Genomic DNA, 25,582 nt, shown 5'->3' with positions numbered 1-25,582 from the left:
TAGAATTCTGAGTTTACATTTTGCAATTCTTTTTTTTTATTCCGCAGTGGAATAAAATAAAAGCTAACTGCAACTTACATATTCTGAGAAAACTTAGAATTGCAAGATATAAACTCAGAATTCTTTTTCTCAGAATTTACATCTCACAATTCTGTTCTTTGTTTCACAGAATAAAAAACAAAAGGCAATGTGACTTCTTATCTCAAAATTCAGTTGTTTTTGGAGTTTATATCTTTCAATTTTCTCAGAATTGTGAGGGAAAAAAGAACTATTATTTGTTTAGAATTCTGAGTTTACATTTTGCAATTTTATTTATTTATTTATTTATTTTTACAATGGAATAAAAAAGGTTACTGCAACTTGCGTATTCTGAGAAAAAGAAGATAAAAACTTAGTAATGCAAGATTAAAGATAAAGTTACATCTTGCAATTCTGTTTTGTTTTGTTTTGTTTCACAGAATAACAAAAAAAAGCCAACTGTGACTTTTTATCTCACAACTCTGACTTGTTTTGCAATTCTGAATTTATATCTTGCAATTTTCTCAGAATTGTGAGATAAAAAGTCACTCATCCCATGAAAAATAAAAGCTTTAGTAAAAACTAAGAAAGAGAAAAAGTGATCAAGTAGGTTGTTTTCTAATATTGGCACAGTGTCTGATCTACTGCTTTAAATATATAATAATTTCTAATAATTTCTAATCAGTAGACAGTCAGATTAATAAGTGTGCTGGTTGGGTTTTCAAAATAATAATAATAATAATAATAATAATAAACTCAGCTTTTACTGATTGTGAGGATTTCGCTTGCGTTCTCAAATTTTCAGTACTTATATATGTATATATGTCTATATAAATTACAAATATAGGGATACAATTTCACTGAAACCATTCAAGGTAAACATTCTAGTTGTATTTCTACTTCTTCTACTTAAACAAAAGCAGTAATATGCAAGTTTTCAAAACCGTACAGCCAAAGTGCAGGAGGTTTGTGTAAAGCTGAAAAACTAAATGTATTCTTTAGAAAAACCCTTAATTGTGAGGAGTCCGGGTGAAGTACAATAAACCGTCCTCTGGTACATTTTGCGTTTGAATGTTTAGACGAGCCCAGAGTTTTGTTATTTCACAGCGTTTCAGTTCTGTTATGAGAAAGGAGAACAAAATCATGATAAAAATCAACCTTTTGACTCTTCCAGCACATTAAAACACACACGAACGCCTTGCGGTCTGGTTTAAAGCCGTTTCACACACTCAAAAAAAAAAAAAAAAAAATCCGAAAAATGAGTTAAGGCACCAATAGAGGCACAATTCTTACGTGTGCGCAAAAAGCTGAAATTCACAAGCATCCATCTACCTTTCTGAGGTCATGAGAGTCAAGAGAGAGTTGAACCGCTGAACACAGTGAAGCCGAAAAACATACATACGAGCGTAATATACGTTAGATAACAATCCCATTCGGACAAACACGCACTTACAGAAGCAAAAACAGAACGAATGTGCACCGCTGACCAACCTAATATGAAAACGGTCAATTCAAACAAATAAAACAACTCCTTAATATTCAAGCAAATGATTTTAGCTATATTTTGATCAGTATATAATAGTACTATGCTTGTATACTTCTTCTAGCGCAATCATGCAATCGGTTAATTTTAAAGGACATTCAAATGAGGTTTGTTCTGATTGTCAGCGATGCTAAAGACATTAATACACAAAGACGCATCCGAACATGTATAAAGCTGGTTTCAGGTGTTTTAAATGTCAGAAATCAGTGCCTAAATGTACGAAAAACACAAAAGTACACGACTAACCGGGTGGGCCGAGAGTCTCGGTGCCGTTATATACACATCACGCACCCGGCTGCTTTCCACACAGACGTTATTGCACAGTGAAGCCACCTTAGGTGTATAAAAATAGAGTAAGAACGATGAAACGAGCGAAAATCCAGCCTCCTCGGAGGGCTTTAGCCAGCACCAGCGGCCGAGAGCCGTCGCATGACCGCAGCACAGTGTTTGGCTGAAAAAAACTGTCCGTTTTCCTCATCCACGTCTCAAGGATATTCCGTATGGAAAGGAGTCACTATACGACGGTCTCGAGGCCGGTGAGTTTGGGCGTGAGTATGCGCGGAGTGATGCCGTTATTCAGGTCTTCTTCGAACTCTAAAAGCTGGCCCATGAAGTTGAGGTTGGGCGAGATGATGGGCCGCCGGGATTTGACGAACTTGTAGGCGTCCGTCATGGTCATCCAGGTGTGTTTCATCAGGTAGGCGATCACGATGGTGGCGGAGCGAGACACGCCGGCCTGGCAGTGAATGAGGAGCCCCTGGCCGGCCTGGTGCGCCTCCTCTGTGGAAGGGAAAAACAAAACATGTCATCAAAAATCAGTAGCATTTCTCTGAAATCATTCCTTTACCAAAATACTTGTCAAGTCACTAATGTCAGTCAGGTTGAATCTCAAAGAAATATGTCCATAAATAAATAAATGAATATATGTAATTATGTAATGTTTATAATAATTAATTAGAATTATTACAGTAGTCATTTACATAATTTTAATATATAGAATCTTAATTATTATTATTATTATTATTATTATTATATGTAATTATTAATTATATATACAATTTATTCTATATATTATTTATACATTATATTATTACATTATATATATTACACAGCAAGGTTGAATCTCAAAGAAATGTCTAAATAATAAATAAATAAATATAATTATAATAGTAATTTACATAATATAATATAATATATAACATTTTAATTATATTATGTAATCATTCTTAATATATATAATTAATTCTATATATTTATATATTATATTATGTACATTACACACAAATTGTAATTAGAATTTAATAATCGTATTAATTGCCGTTATTACAAGAATAATGAATATAATTCATGCATTTTTCATATTAAATATTTTAATTATAATTATGCAATCATTAATATATAATTTATAATGCATATAATAACACAAATTACAATTGTATATATTACACACAATCAGGTTGAATCTCAAAGAAATGGCTGCATAGATAAATAAACAAATGAATAAATAAATAATTATGTATTTATCATTATAAATAATATTATACATATTATTTATTAAAATAATTAAGAATTATTTAATAAGTAATTATTTATGATATAGTAATTATTATTTTATTATAATATATGTTACTATATTTCTTTTAATTACAGTTATTATAATAGTAATTTATATATTTTATTGTGCATTATATATATAACATTTTAATTATATTATGTAATTATTAATTATATATAACTTATTCTACATATTATTCATACATTATATTATATATATTACACACAAGCTGTAATTAGAATATAATATTTATATTATGAATTGCAGTTATTACAAGAGTAATTAATATAATTTATTCTATATTATTATTATTCATGTTAAATATTTTAATTATAATTATGCAATATATTATTTATAATACATATAATTACACAGAAATGGCAACTGTCTTTAAAAAAATGACAATTATAATTCTATAATCATTAATTATATGTAATTTATTATTTTATTATGAATTATAATTATAATAATAATTTCGTATGACATTTGGTATGATTTATTATTATTTTATATTCATTATATATTCTTTGTTAAATATATAATATATATCAATTATAATATTTAATTATAACACAATTTATGTCTAACTACACATCGTATTTACACTATATATATTTATTGTATTTTATTCATTATATTTTATCATTTTTATTATAATTGCATTACTATATTAGATAATTATTTTACTATAATTTTATGTAAATATTATAACTAATGCACAAACATTTTGATTAAATAAAATTACATTTATTTCTTTCAGCAAAATTTAATTCATTTTTTCCTCTTGATTTTGGAGTTGAAAAGTTCTTGACAGGTTTCACTAGATTCCTACGTACCTATGAACTCAAAGGCCTCCTCGAAGTACTGCCGCAGGTTCTGTTTGTTGCTATCGGTGGCGGGTAAGCGCTTGTATTTGAACAGGCCGAGGTCGTAGTGGTAGAGCGGCAGGTGCGTGGTGACGTTCAGGATGTAGCCGATGTCCATGCGCTGCATGAGCTCCAGGTCCTGAGCGTCCCGTTCGTTGCCCAGGTACAGGAAGGGCAGGATGGCCGTCAGCTCTGCGTTCTCGATGTCCGGCGTGGAGGGCAGGGAATGAGGTAGCGCCCCCGACAGGCCCACCGCGGTGCTGCCGTCCTGTCCTTCCTCCAGGTGAAGAGAGTGTTCGCACAGATCATTGTGGTTCTGTCGGAAACCGGCGAGGCCTCCTACGACAGACACATGCACAAACATTCATTAAAACCATAAATACATTGCTGTAGTGAAGCTCAACTAAAAGAGAGCAACTATAACCTGTAGCTGAAATGTTGCAAATAAAGCATGAAGAAAGACACTCAATATAATGTTTTCATGAAACGTTTTGTTCATAATTCATTTTTTATGAACAGTAGTTGTATGCTCATCTGTCTTATCATAAGAGACATGTCCTGTTTTTGCGGTCAGGTGACACACTGAAGGATTTGCATGTAATTTGCATTTCAGGTTGAATAAATTCCAGATCGCGTTACAGATCTGTCTTCTTTGCATGCTGAATGATTAATAGCATCTCCTGAGATCAGTCAGTGCTTATCACACACTTTATTAGGTCAGAAATACACTACATGTAAGTGGGAAAGTGGGAAAAATTATGACACTGAAATTACAAATATTAGTCATAAGTTATTTATAACATTTTAAATCAATCAATCAATTAATTAAAATATTATTAATTATAATATAATAATATATCATATATAATACATCATATTATTACATTTGGAATTATAAATTATAATTTGTATAATTATGTCTTATTTTATAATCCAATCTAATTTCCATAATTAATTAACAAATTAATTATATTACTTTATAATTTGAAATTATATATTATTATCTTTATAATATTACCTTTTAACAATATAATATTATATAATATAATATACAACATATTATTAAATTTGGAATTTATAAATTATAATTTTTATAATTATCTCTTATTTTATAATCTAATCTAATTTCCATAATTAATTAAAAATAATTATATTACTTTAATATATTATTTAATATATTTATAATAAATTATAATATATTTATAATATAATATATTTTGTATTTTATATATAATATAAAATACAAAATTATATATTATATGGTGTATTATTAATTATAATATAATATAATATAATATAATATAATATAATATAATATAATATAATATAATATAATATAATATAATAATATATCTCCAAAAATTACATTTAAGCATTTAATAACTATAAGTGAAGTGATTATTAAGTAAAACTTTAATATAATTGTAATGTTCAATATATAATTATAATATTATTGTATAATATAAAACAATACACTATAAATAGTTCAATTTTATATTATAAATTATCTTTATAACTGTTTTATTTCTAATCTCTATTTCCATTTGTAACATCCATAAGTCATTAAAAAAATAATAATTCTAATATTGCTATATAATATACAAACAACATTATATATTATATTATTATACATTAAAATATTATCAATATATTATAAATAATAATTATATAAATAATAATATAAATATAAATTCATCTTATTTCCATGTAATAATATAATCTCCTTAATAAATAAAAACCTTAATTATAATATGAATAACATTACATATTATTATATAGTTTATTATAAACTATAAATAGTATAACTATATCTTATAACATAATGTAATGTCTGTTTCCATTATATAATATAATTATATAATAAAATAAAACACTACATTACATATTATTATAGATAATGGATTATGGATAATCTCTACATTACTTTCCAATTACGTTGTGAGCTTTCATATAAGCGTACAAAAGCACAAAATTGTCTGTTAAACCTCTATCAACACATGAGGCCTCGAGCAAACAACAGCTGTAACACCAATGACAAAGAACAAGCATCAGCAAACAAGCAAACACCCTTATAATAAATGTTTAACTTGTCATACTGGACATCTGAGCTTCCCCCATTAACTTACATTAGATGAATAAAGGGTGTGAGTGAATACAGTTATAGTCCGTTAAATTTCAGTTAGTCAAATGTGAAACCAGTAGCACCTGTTAACCTGCCTCTCATTCACAACTGCTCAAGAAACACTGACATCATCCAGCGGCTGAAAACACTTCACTATAACGAGCGAAGGGGGTTCCTGCGGCGTGACATAATCGCTCATTAATCACACGCAGGAAAGCACCTTCAACGCTCGCTCATTTATAGACACCCACTGGTATTGTTTCTAAAAGATCTCCAATCCTGGTTTCTCTGAAAAGCTGCATTACACCACCAATGGATCCATTGCGGTGAATGGGTGCCATCAGAACAAGAGTCCAAACAGCTGATAAAAACATCACTGTAATCCACAAATAATCCACACCATTCCAGTTCTGATATTTTTATCAGCTGTTTGGACTCTCATTCTGACGGCACCCATTCACTGCAGTAGATCCACTGGTGGGTACCATCAGAATGAGAGTCCAAACAGCTGATAAAAACATCACAATAATCCACAAGTAATCCACACCACTCCAGTTGTGATGTTTTTATCATTCTGACAGCACCCACCAATGGATCCATTGCAGTGAATGGGTGCCGTCAGTATGAGAGTCCAAACTTCTGATAAAAACATCACAATAATCCACACCACGCCAGTTGTGATGTATTTATCACCTGTTTGGACTCTCATTCTGACGGCACCCATTCACTGCAGTGGATCCATTGGTGGGTGCCGTCAGAATAAGAGTCCAAATATGTGCTAAATACATCACAACTGGAGTTGTGTGGATTACTTTTGGATTATTGTGATGTTTTTATTAACTGTTTAGACTTTCATTGTGACGGCACCCATTCACTATAGAGGACCCATTGGTGAGACAGTAATGAAATGCTGCATTTCTCCAAATTTGATGAAGAAACAAACTCATTTCCATCTTGGATGGCATGAGAGGGAGTATATTTTCAACAATTTTTTTTTTTTTTGGTGACTAATTCCTTTAACCTCAAAGAGCAATATTTCAACTGCTATGGTTTTGCACGCACCACTAAAAATCAACCGTGCCAAATGTCTGCATGGATACAGTACTGTGTTACACAAGCGACATTTGGTCGCTCAGATGTTCTGAAAGCCTGCCGCTCACAAACTGGCGAACGATGTACTGAACGATTAGAAACAGCAAAGCCACATTACATTGAGATCTTTGTTTTTAAAGATCAAGACTTCACACTAATTTTTAAGATCCTTCTAACTGATGGAGGAATGAATAAATGCGTGGCCTGTCCTGGAGAGCTCCATGAGATTTAGAATAATGTTGACTCGCATGAGATTCAGAAACACAGCAGATCTGCAATCTGAACAGCTGTTATCTGTAAGTGTTATGCAGGAGCTGCGATACTCTTGCTAACATGTGCACAGCGCATGAGAATGAAAGAGAAGTCTAATTAGCATCACACATACCCTTACCAGAAAAAGCAATCCCAGAATGCAATGCACCAAGCTCAGTGAAGCAATGTTGATTCACTCAGCACTTTAAAAGAACCATTTTACCCAAATTATTAATATTAAATACAACATTATTACATCAGGCATCATAAATTAGTACAATTATGTTTTATAATTTTACAATATAATATAATCTCCATTTTCATTTTATAATATATATAATCGGCACAATAAATTATAACATTATTAATATTACTATATAATATAAAATATATTATATATTATCATCATATCATATAAAATCATCATAATTATCTTATAATTTTATAATATAATGTAATCTCCATTTTCATTTTACCAATACATATGACCTTCATAATTATAATATTATTAATTATAATATAATATTACTAATGTAAAATGCAATATTATACATTATTAAATCAGGTTTATATATTATAATTTATATAATTATATTTTATGATATAAATCATTCATTATAATACAATATTACTATATATAAAATACAACATTATATATAAATAATTTATAATTACTATAAATATTTCTAAAAAATATTATATTACGTTATATTATATTATATTACATTATATATAACTGATGGGAAAAATCATATTAATCATGTAAAATGCATCATATTATATTTTTTAAATTAGGTTTTATACATTATAATTTGTATAATTATTAATTTTATAATGATATAAAACATTATGCATTATATTACAACTTCTATATATGAAATACAACATCATATATCAATAAATTATAATTATTATAATTACATTGAAACATTTTATTATATTATATTATAACAAGTGGTGGAAAAAAAACATTTATTTCATATCCTAATCAACATTTATTTATTAGGACATAATATTACTAATGTAAAATGCATCATTATGTATTATTAAATTAGGTTTTACATTAGGAAGTATTTGTACAGTTATATCTTATAATTTTATAATATAATTTCCATTTTAATAATATATGTTATCTCCATAATTATCAGTATAAATGAATTTTTATAATGATATAAACATTATTCATTATAATATAATATTACTATATATAAAATACAACTTTATGTATTAATAAATTATTATATTATTATATTATATTATATTATATTATATTATATTATATTATATTATATTATATTATATTATATTATATTATATTATATTATATTAAGGTCATACATAAAGTATACAGTCAAGGTAAAAACAAACAAACAAACAAACAAAAACTAAGAAAATCACAAAAATCTAAGCTTTCATTGAAGTAAAACAATTGAAAGTGAATTGTAAAATAACTGGGAAAAATTAATTCATTGTGATTTCCTCCATCTTTAATTGTTTAATTTAAATGAAAGGTTAGATTTTTGTGAATTTTATTAAAAAAACAATCACAAGCATAAACAACGCTGATTTATTTTCAGCCTTCATTTCTCCTATTTACCAAGGGAGCCAATAATTCTGACTGTGACTGTATACATAATATTCATTTTCTAAGTAACATGCAAACACCAAACTCTGTAGAAATCAATAATGAGTTGAGATTCTGCAGATTGCGTGAGCAGCATTATTTGCATAACACACATTTTCATGTTGTAGCCGATGAAGAGCGTCCCAAACCCGTTCCAAACCGCTTACGAGATTCCATTTCAGGCTGCTGAGTAAGAACTAGACAGCAAGACAGCTCACTAGGATTTGGAACACAGTCCTAATGTGTGAATACGCTGACATATCGGCTGCGTTCCAAAACCTAGTGCACTGACTTACTGTATACACTTCCAAAGCAGCAGCTTAATTGTGGGATTATCTCATTTGTCCAAAATAAAGGTAACTTAGAAGGCATTATGTTGTAAAAGAATGCACTTATGATGTCTATGTTTTTGGAGCAGATGCATGAAGTGGACGTCAGCTGACAGACGCGCTCTGCCCTCGTCCCTCGGCTCTCCACGGCAGCCAAACAAGGCAAGAGATGGCAACAGACTCGCGCGCTGCTAGAATAGAGCTCGCTCTTCACCGTCAGCTGCTGCCAAGGGCCGTGGGAGCTCAGGCACGCGGCGGCACATGGCCGTCGCAGCGAGAGGTCAGCTGAGCGGAGCTGGACATGCCTGCTTGCGCCGTCCTGCACGCAAATAGTCAACAGACTAAAGTCTTTCAACAACCTGAAGTCTGATCTACTGCAGACGCAACATAACTACTGCACTGTCTGGGTAGTTTGTTGATGTACATTTCAGTCCCAGTTCTTCTGTTCAAGCCTTATAGCATTCATTTGCTGAATCAGTTCATTGCAAGGTTTTGATTAAAAATACAGTAAAAACTGAAAAATTGCGAAAAAATATTTAAATTCAACATGGCTAAGTTCTGTTGTAATATAATATAAAATGTAATTTATTTTTGTGATACAAAGCTAATTTTTCAGCATCATGACTCGTCTTCAGTATCACATGATCGTTCCGAAATCATTCTAATATGCTGATTAGCTGCTCAAGAAAGATTTCTGATTATCATCAGTGTGATACATTTTATTTTTCTGGATTCTTTGATAAACAGAATGTTCAAAAGAACAGCATGAATTTAAAATAGAACACTTTTGTAGCATTTTAAATGTTTTTGTAACATTTTTAACATCAGTTAAAGTCTTTACTGTTACTTTGTTGCATCCTTGCTGATTCAAAGTATTATTTCTTTTAAAAAAGAAAACAAAGTGTCAAACAGAAGAAGTTTTAGAAAGTGAAAGTCCCATTACTCAAAAACATCGGTACAAAAAAAAAAAACTCCAAACATGTGTTTGAGAGGGTGGCTTTGTCTTTGAAAGTACAGAGTAGTGTTTTAGAAGTAATTTAGATAAAGTTCACATGTCAACGAAACAAAAAGTAGGCGTCGAATAGCGAGTCATTTCTAGAAATGAATAATTCAGCTACTTCTATTTCTGCAAGAGTCAAATGACTGTTGGTGAAATTAAAAAGGCAGAACAAACGTTACGACAGGATTCACAAAACAGGATTCTCTTAAAAATGAAAACTGCTATTTTCTCATTTAAGAGTAAAGTTGAAAAAGTTTGTACATCTAAACAAGAGAACTGCTCTTGCATTCTTAAAAATAAAGGTTTTGTACTAGCATTGATGGCTCTATGTTCTTCTAAAACCGATCACTGAAAGGTTCTGTGAGGAACCAAAAATGGTTCTTATAATGTCACTGTGAAAAAATCCTTTTAGAATCATTTTTAAGAATGTATCGAACATTCCTACAAACCTCTTAGGATTTATCTTAACGATTCTTTAAAGGAGAAATCCATTTCTTAATCAAAGATTCACATATAATGTACTCACCCCCTTGTCATCCAAGATGTTCATGTCTTTCTTTCTTCATTCGTAAAGAAATTATGCTTTTTGAAGAAAACATTTCAGCATTTTTCTCCATATAATGGACTGATATGGTGCCCCGATTTTGAACTTCCAAAATGTAGTTTAAATTCGGCTTCAAATGATCCCAAATGCGGTTGTAAACGATCCCAGCCGAGGAAGAAGGGTCTTATCTAGTGAAACGATCTGTTATTTTCAATAAAAAAATAGAATTTAAATACTTTTTAATCTCAAATGCTCATCTTGCCTTACTCTCCATGAACTCTGTGTATTCTGACTCAAGACAGTTAGGGTATGTCGAAAAACTCGTATTTTCGTATTTTCTCCCTCAACTTCAAAAATCATTTTAAAATCATCCTACATCGCCGCAGAAGTACTGACCCAGTCTTTGCAAAGTGAACACGCAAAGAAGATCAAACACCCTTAACAAAAAAGTTAAGGGAGTTGAGGGAGAACATGAGATGGGAGTTTTTCGACATACCCTAACTGTCATGAACCGGAACAAAAACAGTCCAGGCAGAGTAAGAGCGTTTGGCTCTATTATTTTTATTAAAATAACCAATTGTTACGCTAGATAAGACCCTTCTTCCTCAGCTGGGATCATTTACAACTGCATCTGGGATCATTTGAAGCCACATTTAAACTGCCTTTTGAAAGTTTAAAATCGGGGCACCATATCAGTCCATTATATGGAGAAAAATGCTGAAATGTTTTCCTCAAAAAATAGAATTTCTTTACGACTGAAGAAAGACATGAACATTGTGGATGACAAAGGCGTAAGTACATATCTGTTAATCTTAGTTTTGGAAGTGGACTTCTCTTTTAAAGTAAAAAAAAAAACCACATTCTTTAGATTATTGACATGTTCTTCACACCAAGAAAAATGGTTCTTTTTTGACTGACTGCTTAGTTTCTTTTTTTAGTTTCAAAAAAGCAACTGATTTATTACTTGAAGAACCTTTAACATCCATGGAACTTTTCCATTCCACAAAAGATTCTTTTTTTTAAAGATGTTCTTTGATCTAAGAAAAAATCGTCTTTTAAGAAAAAAACATTCTGGAACCTTCATTTTAAAAAGCATACTTTCTTTTTAGAATTTATTGTACAAATCTTTTGTCTTAAGAAGGATTCAGATCCAGAACTGCTCTAAATATTGGAAGAAAATGCATTTGATTGACTCCATGAAGTACTTTTAACATCCATTGGAACTTTTACATTTCACAAAAAAACACTTTACAGTAAAACAAAAAAAAAACATTCTTTAGATTAGTGAAATGTTCTTTTCACACCAAGAAAAAAAAAAAGTTCTATTAATAACTGATCACTTAAAGTTTTTTCGGGAACCAAAAATGTACTCCGAATGTTGGAAGACAAAAAGCAATCAATTGATTCCGTGAGGAACATTTAACATCCATAGAACTTTTCCATTTCACAAAAGATTTTGTTGTATGCTGTAAAGAAATGTTGTAAATATTCTTTACATTTTTTTTTCATTTTCTTTGAAGTAAGAAAAAATGGACTTTTAAGGAGGAAAACTTTCAGAACCTTTATTTTTAGAAGTGTGCTGAACATTCTTTTTAGAATTTATCTTAGAAATCTTTTTTCTTAAGAAGATTTCGGCTTTTCAGAACTTTTAACATCCATGGAACTTTTTCATTCCACAAAAAAACACTTTATAGTTAAAAAAAAAAAAAAAAACATTGTTTAGATTATAAAGATGTTCTTCACACAAAAAAAAAAAAAACAGGTTAACAACCATTCACTTAAAAGTTCTTTGGGGAACCAAAAATGGATTCTAAATGTTGGAAGAAAAAGCAATCGATTGATTCTTTGAAGAACCTTTAACGCACAAAAGATTCTTTAGATTTTTCTCAAATGTTCTCTGAACTAAGAAAAAATGGTCTTTTAAGAAAAACCCTTTTGGAACCTTTATTTTAAAGGACATGCTGAACATTCTTTTTAGAATTTATCTTACAAATCTTTTTTCTTAAGACAATTTCAGCTCCATGACTCTAAATATTGGAAGAAAAAGCATTTGATTGATTCCTTGAAGCACTTTTAACATCCACAAAACTTTTCCATTCCACAAAAGATTCTTTAGATTTTTAAGATGTTCTCTGAACTAAGACAAATGGGTATTTTAAGAAATAAACCTTTCAGAACCTTTATTTTAAATCAGTGTGCTGAACATTCTTTTTAGAATTTATATTACAAATCTTTTTTCTTAAGACAACTTTGGCTCCAGGACTCTAAATATTGTAAGAAAAAGCATTTAATTGATTCCATGAAGAACTTGTAACATCTATGGACCCTTTCAATTCCACAAAAAGCACTTCACAGTTAAAAACCACATTCTTTTGATTATTGAAATGTTCTTCACACCAAGAAAAAAAAGGTTCTTTTTATAACAGTTCACTTAAAGGTTCTTCGGGGATCCAAAAACGGACTCTAAATGTCGGAAGAAAAAGCAATCGATTGATTCCTTGAAGAACTTTTCCAATCCACAAAAGATTCTTTAGATTGTTCTCAAATGTTCTCTGAACTAAGAAAAAATGGTCTTTTAAGAAAACCCTTTTGGAACCTTCATTTTAAAGGACATGCTGAACATTCTTTTTAGAATTCTTTTTAGAAAGAAGATTTCAGACCCAGGACTCTAAATATTGGAAGAAAAAGCATTTCATTGACTCCTAAAAGAACTTTTAACACCCATGGAACTTTTCCATTCCACAAAAGATTTTTTTTTTTAGATGTTCTTTGATCCAAGAAAAATATGGTCTTTTAAGAAAAAACCCTTCTGGAACCTTCATTTAAAATAGTGTACTGAACATTCTTTTTAGAATTTATCCTACAGGTCTTTTTTCTTAAGAAGATTTCGCCTGAAGGACTTTTACATATATGAAAAAAAGCAGTTGATTGCTTCCTTGAAGAACTTTTAACATCCATGGAACTTTTTCATTCCACAAAAGATTCTGTAGATTTTTTTTTAGATGGTAAAAAATGGTTTGATCTAAGAAAAAAAAAAAAAGTATTTTTAAGAGTGTACTGAACATTCTTTTTAGAGTTTATCTTACAAATCTTTATTATTAAGAAGATTTTAGCTGAAGGACTTTTCCATTCCACAAAAAGCACTTTATAGTTAAAAAAAAACAGAACCAAAAATGGACTCTAAAATTTTGGAAGAAAAAGCAATCGATTGATTCCATGAGAAAAATTTAACACCCATAGAATTTTCCATTCCACAAAAGATTCTTTACTTTTTTTTATGGTTTTTGAAAAAAAACATTCTTTTTAGAATTTACCTTTATCTTTTCAGAACGTTTAACATCCAAGGAACTTTTCCATTCCACAAAAAACACTTTCTAGTAAAAAAATAAACAAAAAAACAAGTTCTTTTAATAACTGTTTACTTAATGGTTTTTTGGGGATCCAAAAATGGACTCTAAATATTGGAAGAAAAAGCAATCGATTGATTCCTTGAAGAACTTTTCCAATCCACAAAAGATTCTTTAGATTGTTCTCAAATGTTCTCTGAACTAAGAAAAAATGGTCTTTTAAGAAAAACCCTTTTGGAACCTTTATTTAAAGGACATGCTGAACATTCTTTTTAGAATTTATCTTCTTTCTTAAGACGATTTCAGACCCAGGACTCTAAATATTGGAAGAAAAAGCATTTCATTGACTCCTAAAAAAACTTTTAACACCCATGGAACTTTTCCATTCCACAAAAGATTCTTTAGATTTTTTTTTTTTTTTTTTTTTTTAGATGTTCTTTGATCCAAGAAAAATATGGTCTTTTAAGAAAAAACCCTTCTGGAACCTTCATTTAAAATAGTGTACTGAACATTCTTTTTAGAATTTATCCTACAGGTCTTTTTTCTTAAGAAGATTTCGCCTGAAGGACTTTTACATATATGAAAAAAAGCATTTGATTGCTTCCTTGAAGAACTTTTAACATCCATGGAACTTTTTCATTCCACAAAAGATTCTGTAGATTTTTTTTTAGATGGTAAAAAATGGTTTGATCTAAGAAAAAAAAAGTATTTTTAAGAGTGTACTGAACATTCTTTTTAGAGTTTATCTTACAAATCTTTATTATTAAGAAGATTTTAGCTGAAGGACTTTTCCATTCCACAAAAAGCACTTTATAGTAAAAAAAAAAAACAGAACCAAAAATGGACTCTAAAATTTTGGAAGAAAAAGCACTCGATTGATTCCATGAGAAAAATTTAACACCCATAGAATTTTCCATTCCACAAAAGATTCTTTACTTTTTTTTATGGTTTTTGAAAAAAAACATTCTTTTTAGAATTTACCTTTATCTTTTCAGAACGTTTAACATCCAAGGAACTTTTCCATTCCACAAAAAACACTTTCTAAAAAAAAAAAAAAAAAAAAAACAAGTTCTTTTAATAACTGTTTACTTAATGGTTTTTTGGGTATCCAAAAATGGACTCTAAATATTGGAAGAAAAAGCAATCGATTGATCCCTTGAAGAACATTTCCAATCCACAAAAGATTCTTTAGATTTTTTTCAAATGTTTTCTGAACTAAGAAAAAATGGTCTTAAAACCCTTTTAAGAACCTTTATTTTAAACAGTGTCATGAACATTCTTTTTAGAATCGATTTTTAGGCCCTGGACTCTAAATACTAGAAGAAAAAGCATTTCATTGACTCCTAAAAGAACCTTTAACACCCATGGAACTTTTCCATTCCACAAAAGACTCTTTAGATTTTTTTTTACATGTGTTTTGATCTAAGAAAAATATGGTCTTTTTAAGAAAAAACCCTTCTGGAACCTTCATTTTAAACAGTGTCTTGAACATTCTTTTTAGAATTGATGTTTTTTCTTAGAAGATTTCAGCCCCTGGACTGTAAATACTAGAAGAAAAGCATTTGATTAACTGGAAGCCCCTCTTTTCCCAAACATTGACTCTCAAAAGCAGGCCTACCTTTAAGAACGATGGGGTCCTTTCCTTCCCTGCGCAGCGACTCGAGAACGACGTGCAGAGGCTGAGACGGCGTGAGGCGTCCCGGGTCCACGGTGCTTTCGTCGTACACCACCAGCTCTTTGGAAAAAATCCCCTTGAAGGAGTCCTTGCTCTGGCGGCAGGAGATGAGGTCCAGGACGGTGATCTTGCCCTGCTGGAGGCGTCGGCGGCTGATCTTGTCGGAGCAGTTGATGTGCACGGCGCCGCGGATGTGGCTCTTGTTGAACTCCATGAAGGGCCGGCAGTCGATGATGACGGGCGCCGGCCCGAGCGGGTGGCCCAGCGGGCAGTGCGTCAGCTTCTTAGCCAGCTCGTTGGGGTGGATGACCCGCATGCCGCCCCTGGTCAGGCTGGAGGTGAGGCTGGGCGCGCTGTAGGCCTCGCCGTGGCCCACCGTCGGGACGCCATAGCCGACGCCAGAGTTCAAGTTGGGGCTGCTGGCGCTCACCTGGCCGTCCTTCTCGTAGGTGGTCACCGTGCAACAGCTGGCACTGCTGCATCCACACGTCAGCGAGCGCGTGGAGCCGCTGGACGAGGGCATATACGAAAGCTTGGTCGCCTGGATCTTCACCACGGTGGTGCTGCTGATTACCGTCGACTGACCGACGGTGCCCACGGTGGCTTCCAGGTAGCTGGTGTCCAGGCGGAGTCGGAGTTCCTGAGGTCGTATCGGCCTTGGCAGCGCCACCACAATTCTGTCGTCTAGAGGAGAAGGAGGCATGGAGAGACCACAGAGGGCTGGCACACCACGGAGAACTCAGATGTCCGCTCGGTCGCAAGCTGCTCGCTGAGAAACACACCACAGTCGCACGTCAGTTTAAAAATCAAGCCTGTTTTCACAACAGTTTTTATTTTCCAAGGAACCTTTTAGTTACGAGTTCTTAAAAGAACCATCTGCAGAACATTACATAGTAACACTTTACAGTAAGGTTCCGTTAGTTAATGTTAGTCAGTGTAGCAACTGAACAGTGAACGATACATTTATTACACTACTTATTCATCTTTGTTAACATTAGTTAATAAAAAATACAGTTGTTCGTTGTTTATGTTAGTTCACAGCGCATTTACTAATGCTAACAAGCACAACTTGTGATTTTAATAATGCATTAATAAATGATGAAAAAGTAGTAGACTACTAACTAATGTTAACTAATGAACCTTTTTGTAAAGTGTTACCAAGAAATCTAAAGCAGGGTTTCCTAACCCAGTTTTTTTGGAGGCACACCAACACTACACATTTTTTAATTTATCCTAATGTGAAACAAATAAATAAATAAATAAATATTTAGAAAAAATATGTGTAAAATAATAATAAAAAAATGTCAGTGTCAAATAAATATAAAATTAATATAAAATAAAATAATTAAAATAAAAATGAAATAAAAATGTCATTAAAATAAAAGATCAATATTGTAGGGTCCTTCTATATTTCAATAAAAATATAAATAGTCATTAAAAACAAAGTACAAACAGAAAGATAATATGTATAAATCAGAAAGACAGAAGATGGTTTAATGACACATGGGCACAAGTGTGAATGCAATGAAATGATGCTGTTTAAAAAATAAAATTATGTTAAATAAATGTAAAAAAAAAATTGATTTTTATAAAAATAACTAAAAATTATTGTTAAAAATTATTACAAATAAAATAAATAAAATAAAAATAAATAATATGATGCAATATAATATAATAATGCAATGAAATAATGATACTGTTTAAAAATAAAATTATGTGAAATAAATAGATTTTTATAGAAATAACTAAAAATAACTATAAATTAAAACTTTAAAAATACAAATTATGTGAAACAAACAAACAAACAAACAAACAAATAAATAAATACATAGATTTTTATAAAAATAAAATAAATGTTAAAAATTATTTTTAAAAAAATAAAAGACCAAAAATACAAAATTTAACTAAAATAAAAGATTGTTGCAGCGTCTGTCAATGTCAATAAAAATTTAAATAATCATCAAATAAAATACAAAAAGATAATATGTATAAATCAGAAAAACAGAAGATGATTTAATGACACAAAGACACAAATATGAATGCAATGAAATAATGATAGTTTAAAAATAAAATTATATAAAATAAAAATAATAAAATAAAGTAACAATGAAATTAAAATATAAAATTAAATTAAAATATAACAATCAACACTTAAAGGCAAAAAATAAAATAGTTTTTTTTAATAAAATACAAATAGAACAAAAATATATTGTATAAATAGCAGTAAGACAGGGAAACTAGTTTAAAGAGACAAGACGCTAGTGTGAACGCAAAGAAATAATGATAGTGTGTTAAAATATCATAAATATTATAAAAATATATTAGAAATGAATAAAACATCAATATTGTAAATAAATACAATACAATGTAAATAAAATAAGAATGTATTAGTGTTGTAGGGTCCTTCATTATGTCAACAACTTAAATGGCAAAAATTTAAATATTTATTAAAAATGAAATACAAACAGAAAAACTACAATAAAGTAGAAATTATAAAAATAAAATAAAATAATGAATGACCCATGAATGACCCTACAAGATTAATTCAGCACCTTAAAGGCAAAATTTTAAATATTTATTAAAAATACAATACTAACAGAAAAAGTATACAATAAAGTAAAAATGATTTTTAAAAAAATGAAAATAATAAATAAAATAAACATAATGTTGAAGGGTCCTTCATTACGTCAACAGCTTAAATGCCAAAAATTAAAATATTTATTAAAAATAAAATACAACAGGAAAAAAAAGTATAAGATAAAGTAAAAATGATAAAAAATAAATAAATAAATGAAAATAATAAATAAAATAAACGTTGTAGGGTCCTAAATTATGTCAGCAACTTAAATGGCAAAAATTTAAATATTTTTTAAAAATGAAATACAAACAGAAAAACTACAATAAAGTAGAAATGATAAAAATAAATTAAAATAAAATAAAATAAAATAATGAATGAACCTACAAGATTAATTTAACACCTTAAAGGCAAAATTTGAAATATTTATTCAAAATAAAATACTAACAGAAAAAGTATAGAATAAAGTAAAAATGATAAAAAATACATAAATAAATAAAACAGTGTTGAAGAGTCCTCAGCTTAAATGGCAAAAATTTAAATATTTATTAAAAATAAAATACTAACAGGAAAAAAAAGTATACGATAAAGTAAAAATGATAAAAAAAAAAAAAATGAAAATAATAAATAAAATAAATGTTGTACGGTCCTTAATTATGTCAACAACTTAAATGGCAAAAATGTAAATATTTATTAAAAATTAAATACAAACAGAGAAACTACAATAAAGTAGAAATTATGAAAATAAAATAAAATAAAATAAAATAAAATAAAATAATGAATGCTTAAATGCCAAAAATTTAAATATTTATTAAAAATAAAATACTAACAGGAAAAAAAGTATACGATAAAATAAAAATGCTAAAAAAATAATAATAATAATAAATCAAATAAATGTTGTACAGTCCTTACTTATGTAAACAGCTCAAATGCCAAAAATTAAAATATTTATTGAAAATGAAATACGAACAGAAAAAAAAAACATAAAAATTGATTGATTGAAATAATAAATGAAATCAAATAATAAAATAAAATAAATTCATTTATTTAAAATAAAAATTACAAGAATAAAACAAACAAAAAATATATAAAAAATTAGTCAGAAGACAGTTTAGTGAAACCGGTTTGCAAGTGTGAACGTACTAAAATAATTTTACACTTTTAGAAATATAATAAAATAGAACTGATCAACTCATCAGCACATCAGCAGAGACTCCAAGACCTAAAAATTGCTGGGTCAGATAAGACAAACGCTAAAAATGTGTCCTGCTGGTCTCTAGGAACAAGCTTGGGAACTTCTGTGATGTTAAAAAACCTTTAGTTCTCAGGCTGTATCGTCGTCTAACGGACGGCGTGTTCTCGCACAGGCCCGGACCGAACCTGCAGGGTTTTTGCACTCATTTTGGTGGGAACCTGCAGAACGTCTTTCAGCTCTACAGCCAAATGAGCCCAGATATTCGACCAGCAAACGTGCGAGCGTCAGGAGACGTGCAGAACTTCCAGAACGACATTTGCATGGGAACCTGACAGATTCCTATAGGCTCTCGTCGCACGAGACTCGAGATGTACGAGAGCGAATTGCTGACCCCATTAAATTCAAAAGAGCACACGGCCCATTCCCAAACACGGCATGTGGACGTGCTGGGAATAAAATATGGAAAGGTTCTGCATCTGAGGCTAGACATCATCACTATTTCATGCGGTGACAATGCATGCAATTTACAGATGATTTGCTCTGCACAGCACACAATCTGCCAAGATCACAACTTCAGCCTCACACATGACTGATGACAGCAATGCCTGGAAATTAAGTTTGATTTCAGAGGAAACTGAGGCTTGTGTGTTCAACGTGTGATCTCTGTAATCAAACACATCCTATAGATCTATATGGGGTGGGACTGTGTGGATCTCTAATGCTCAGCAATCGCATGCAATTCCCAAACAACTCCAAACAGTTCAATGTGATCTTCAGACTTACGTGTAAGTGGCGTTTATCAGCAGTGTCTTCCTTCCGCTGCTTATCGATCAGTCTGAGCCGCTCAGCCGGTCCCGGCGCTGGAGACCCGCAACATTTTCCTCCCGTCCTGCTTTGCTCTCTCTTCACTGATGTAGTTGGAGTTTGTAGCGGCTCCGCACTAGTATCACTTCAGACTGACGTGAGCCTGAACCAATGGAGCTCCGCACTGCCGCTAGTCATGCGGTGATGGAGAGCGACAGCGGCCCCGAAATGGGAGGAGAGCGGAGCGGCGCGTACGGAAGCGCAGGGTGATGTCATTGAGAGCCAATCAGGACGCAGATCGCTGAAAGCGGTTTAAAGAGACGGGACGCCAGTGTGAATGCGCTCAAATAGTCATAAAAGTGTGGAAAGAGTAAATAATCAATCGATAATTAAAACAAAAACGAATGAAAAAATTAAATAATGCCACTGTGTGTAAAAATAAAATTGTACAATAGAGTAAACATTATAAAAATCAATTAAAATAATATGTAAAAAGTGCATTAGTGTTTTGGGGCCTTCATTGTGTCGACACCTTAAAGGGCAAACGTTTCAATATTTATTAAAAATAAAATACAAACCGAAAAATACAATGAAGTAAAAATTATTTAAATAAATTAAAATAATAAATAAAATAAAATTACATAATGAAGGACCCTACGAAACCTTAAAGGCAAAAATTAAAATATTTATTACAAATAAAATACAATAAAGTAAAAATTATTCAAATAAATTAAAATAATAAATAAAATAAAATTACATAATGAAGGACCCTACGAAACCTTAAAGGCAAAAATTAAAATATTTATTGAAAATAAAATACAATAAAGTAAAAATTATTCAAATAAATTAAAATAATAAATAAAGTAAAATTACATAATGAAGGACCCTACAAGACCTTAAATGCAAACATTTAAATATTTATTAAAAATTAAATACAAACAGAAAAATACAATAAAGTAAAAATTATTCAAATTAAAATAATAAATAAAACAAAAATACATAATGAAGGACCCTACAAGACCTTAAAAGCAAAAATTAAAATATTTATTAAAAATAAAATCCAAACAGAAAAAAATACAATAAAGTAAAAATTATTCAAATAAATTATGATAATAAATAAAACAAAATTACATAATGAAGGACCCTACAAGACCTTAAAGGCAAACATTTAAATATTTATTAAAAATAAAATACAAACAGAAAAATACAATAAAGTAAAAATTATTCAAATAAATTAAAATAATAAATAAAATAAAATTACATAATGAAGGACCCTACAAGATCTTAAAGGGCAAAAATTAAAATATTTATTAAAAATAAAATACAAACAGAAAAATACAATAAAGTAAAAATTATTCAAATAAATTAAAATAATAAATGAAGTAAAATTACAATAAAGTAAAAATTATTCAAATAAATTAAAATAATAAATGAAGTAAAATTACATAATGAAGGACCCTACAAGATCTTAAAGGCAAACATTTAAATATTTATTAAAAATTAAGTACAAACAGAAAAATACAATAAAGTAAAAATTATTCAAATAAATTAAAATAATAAATAAAATAAAATTACATAATGAAGGACCCTACAAGATCTTAAAGGCAAACATTTAAATATTTATTAAAAATAAAATACAAACAGAAAAATACAATAAAGTAAAAATTATCCAAATAAATTAAAATAATAAATAAAATAAAATTACACAATGAAAGACCCTACAAGATCTTAAAGGGCAAAAATTAAAATATTTATTAAAAATAAAATACAAACAGAAAAATACAATAAAGTAAAAATTATTCAAATAAATTAAAATAATAAATAAAATAAAATTACATAATGAAGGACCCTACAAGATCTTAAAGGGCAAAAATTAAAATATGTATTAAAAATAAAATACAAACAGAAAAATACAATAAAGTAAAAATTATTCAAATAAATTAAAATAATAAATAAAATAAAATTACACAATGAAGGACCCTACAAGATCTTAAAGGGCAAAAATTAAAATATTTATTAAAAATAAAATACTAAGAGAAAAAGTATACAATAAAGTAAAATTTATGAAGGTTTAAAATATTTATTATATTTAAAATATTTATTACAAATAAAATAATAACAGAAAATAAAAAGCATACAATAAAATGAAAATGATAAAAATGAAAGAAAATAATAAATAAAATAAAATGTATCAGTGTTGTAGAGCCCTTTATTATGTCAAAAACTTAAATGGCAAAAATTAAAATTTATAAAAAATGAAATGCAAACAGAAAAAAAACATGAAAATTGAAATGATAAAATAAATTAAAATAATAAATTAAATCAAATCAAATCAAAAAAAAAATAAAATAAAATAAAATAAAATAAAATAAAATACAATACATAATAAAAGGCCGTACAAGACCTTAAAGGCAAAAATTACAATATTTATTAAAAATAAAATACTAAGAGAAAAATTATACAATAAAGTAAAAATTAAACAAGTTCACAAAGTTTAGAGACCAGACACAAGTGTGAATGTAATGCAATAATGAAATAATAAAATGATAATAAAATGATGAAAAAAATTACAATAATAAAAAAATAAAATGGCATAAAATTAATCATAAATGTTGTACGGTTCTTCCTTATGTTAACATTTTAAAGGCAAAAAAATAAAATAACCATTAAAAATAAAATACAAACAGAAAGAGGTGAGACTTGTGTAATATGAAACTTCATACCATGTTTAAAAATAAAATAAAATACAAATAAAATTAATTAATAAAGACAATATTTGGGTCGTTTTATTTCAACACCTTAAAAATAGAAAAAAAAATATTAAATAATTAAATGAAAATTAAAAATAAAATGAAATTAAAAAATAAATAAAAATGTTGAAATATTAATTATTTATAAAATGATTAATTTATAAATATAAATGTTCTAGGGTCTTTTCTTATGTCAACAACTTAAAGGCAAAAATTAAAATAGTTATTAAAAATATTATACAAACAGAAAGAGGTGAAACTTGTGTAACATTAAACATAACCATGTTTAAAAAGAACATGTAAAAATGATAAATAAATAAATAAATAAATACAGTATTTTGGGTCATTGTTTATGTCAACACTTTAAATGTAAATAATAATAAAAACAATAATATAATAATAATAATAATAATAAAATAGACAATTACAAAAATAAAATGAAAAATAATGTAATAAACAAACATAAATTATTACAAAAAAAGTTTAAAATGTATGTTAAAAATATCTATAAATGTTGTAGGGTCTTTTCTTATGTCAACAACTTAAAGACAAAAGTAAAATAGCGAATAAAAATAAAATACAAACAGAAAGAGGTGAAACTTGTGTAATATGAAACTTAATAGCATGTTTAAAAATAAAAATAAATAAATAAATAAATAAATAAATAAATAAATAAATAAATAAATGTTTTTGGGTCATTGTCAACACTTTAAAGGTAAATGATAATAATTAAATTAATAAAATAAAAAATAAAATTACAAAAATAAAATGAAACAAATTAATTATAAGAAATGTTAATGTAGATGTTAAAAATATATACAAATGTTTTAGGGTCTTTTCTTATGTCAACAACTTAAAGGCAAAAAAAATAAATTACAAACAGAAAGTTGTGTAATATAAAACGTGTGACCGTTTAAAAATAAAATATAAAAATGGTAATTAATTAATTTAAAAATACAATGTTTTTGGGTCATTTATGTCAACACTTAAATTATAAAAATTACAATTAAAAATAAAATGAAAAATATAAAGAATTAACATATAAAATGTGTTAAAAAAGGTTCTTATGTGAATAACTTTAAAGGAAAAAAATTAAATAGACATTAAAAAATACAGAAAAATAATATATTGAATAATTTGTGAGAATTTAACATCAAACAGATTCTGTAAAAAACATTATGCAACAGATACTAACAGATAACTTAATGCATTCAAATATCATGAAACTATGACTCATATATTGACAAATCGCATTTGAATGCACGTCTCCTACCGACCTAACACTGAGTGACTTATTAATGAAGGTTATTATGTAGTGTTACAGATTCTTATGATTCCTTAGGTACAAAATAAGACAGTGTGGGACTGAGTTGAGTCGAGTCCTGTATAAAGCCCATGACTGACACTGTAGTTTATAGTCATGAAGAGGCCTTGTTTCTCACATAAGGGCACGGCCACGCTCACAAATGTTATATCACATCTTTATGGCCTCAGTGATTCATCTGTGACTAATATGAGCTTTATTCATGATCTCACCAGCAGTGAATAGCGTAATGTTCCCCAAACAGGTTCTAAACACACATATGTAATTCACAAAGCGGCAGCGACTGAGGTGAGGTCTGACACACTTAATCGTTTCTCATGCGTTTACATTAGATGTAGCGGATAAAATGAGGTAAAGTGTGAGCTGAGCTGCCTAACTTCAAGCTCGTCTCTTCCTAAAACGCTGATCTTGTTTTATTGCCCCGGTAGAAGCTTAAAATTATATTTAGATGTGTGTATGTGAGTGTCTGTCAGTGGAAAAACTGACGTCATGCGGTGTGATATTTACAGCGACGAAGAAGAGGAAACGAACAACCACTTCCTCTTTTGCAGAGGTGTTTTGCTCGCAGTAAAACCTTTCATTATTCTCAATGGCGATTCTCATTAGACTCTCGTTACTGTAATACAATTGTTCGCATTTCAGCATTGATTACAGGCAGTGCGGTACATTTAAAGTACATTACAGTAATGACAAACAATATTGACATGGAGAAAACAAATAGAATTTAAATAATATTTAAATATGTAAATACTTGTCCACTACCAGTCAAAAGTTTGGAATCATTTTTCTTTACTTTTTGATCTTTTCTGTTCACAAAAACAGCTTTTATTTGATACAGTAAAAACAATGATATTATATATAATATATTCACTAAAATTAAGAATATTTTAATATTTTTTATGCTAATTTACACTGATTATAACATTATTTTGTATTTCGGAATAATTAGGATTGCTAAATTACATTC

The 25,582-nt window shown here is 29.0% G+C and overlaps 1 protein-coding gene across 1 annotated transcript; it reads right to left on the bottom strand.

Annotated features, from left to right (window-relative positions):
- Positions 1-259: 259 nt before the first annotated feature.
- Positions 260-20,756, bottom strand: dusp10 (dual specificity phosphatase 10). Its single transcript, XM_051139396.1, has 4 exons — positions 20,521-20,756; positions 15,911-16,736; positions 3,953-4,321; positions 260-2,341 (listed from the first exon to the last, which is right to left on the bottom strand). Exons 2-4 carry the CDS (start codon positions 16,668-16,670, stop codon positions 2,076-2,078), a joined length of 1,395 nt encoding a protein of 464 aa, XP_050995353.1. The 5' UTR covers positions 16,671-16,736; positions 20,521-20,756; the 3' UTR covers positions 260-2,075.
- Between the last annotated feature and the right edge of the window lie 4,826 nt (positions 20,757-25,582).

Source organism: Labeo rohita, chromosome 20, assembly GCF_022985175.1.
Source record: "Labeo rohita strain BAU-BD-2019 chromosome 20, IGBB_LRoh.1.0, whole genome shotgun sequence".
Taxonomy (NCBI): Eukaryota; Metazoa; Chordata; class Actinopteri; order Cypriniformes; family Cyprinidae; genus Labeo; species Labeo rohita.
The sequence above is the reverse complement of the archived record's forward strand: the minus strand, read 5'-3'. Positions and strand labels throughout refer to the sequence as shown.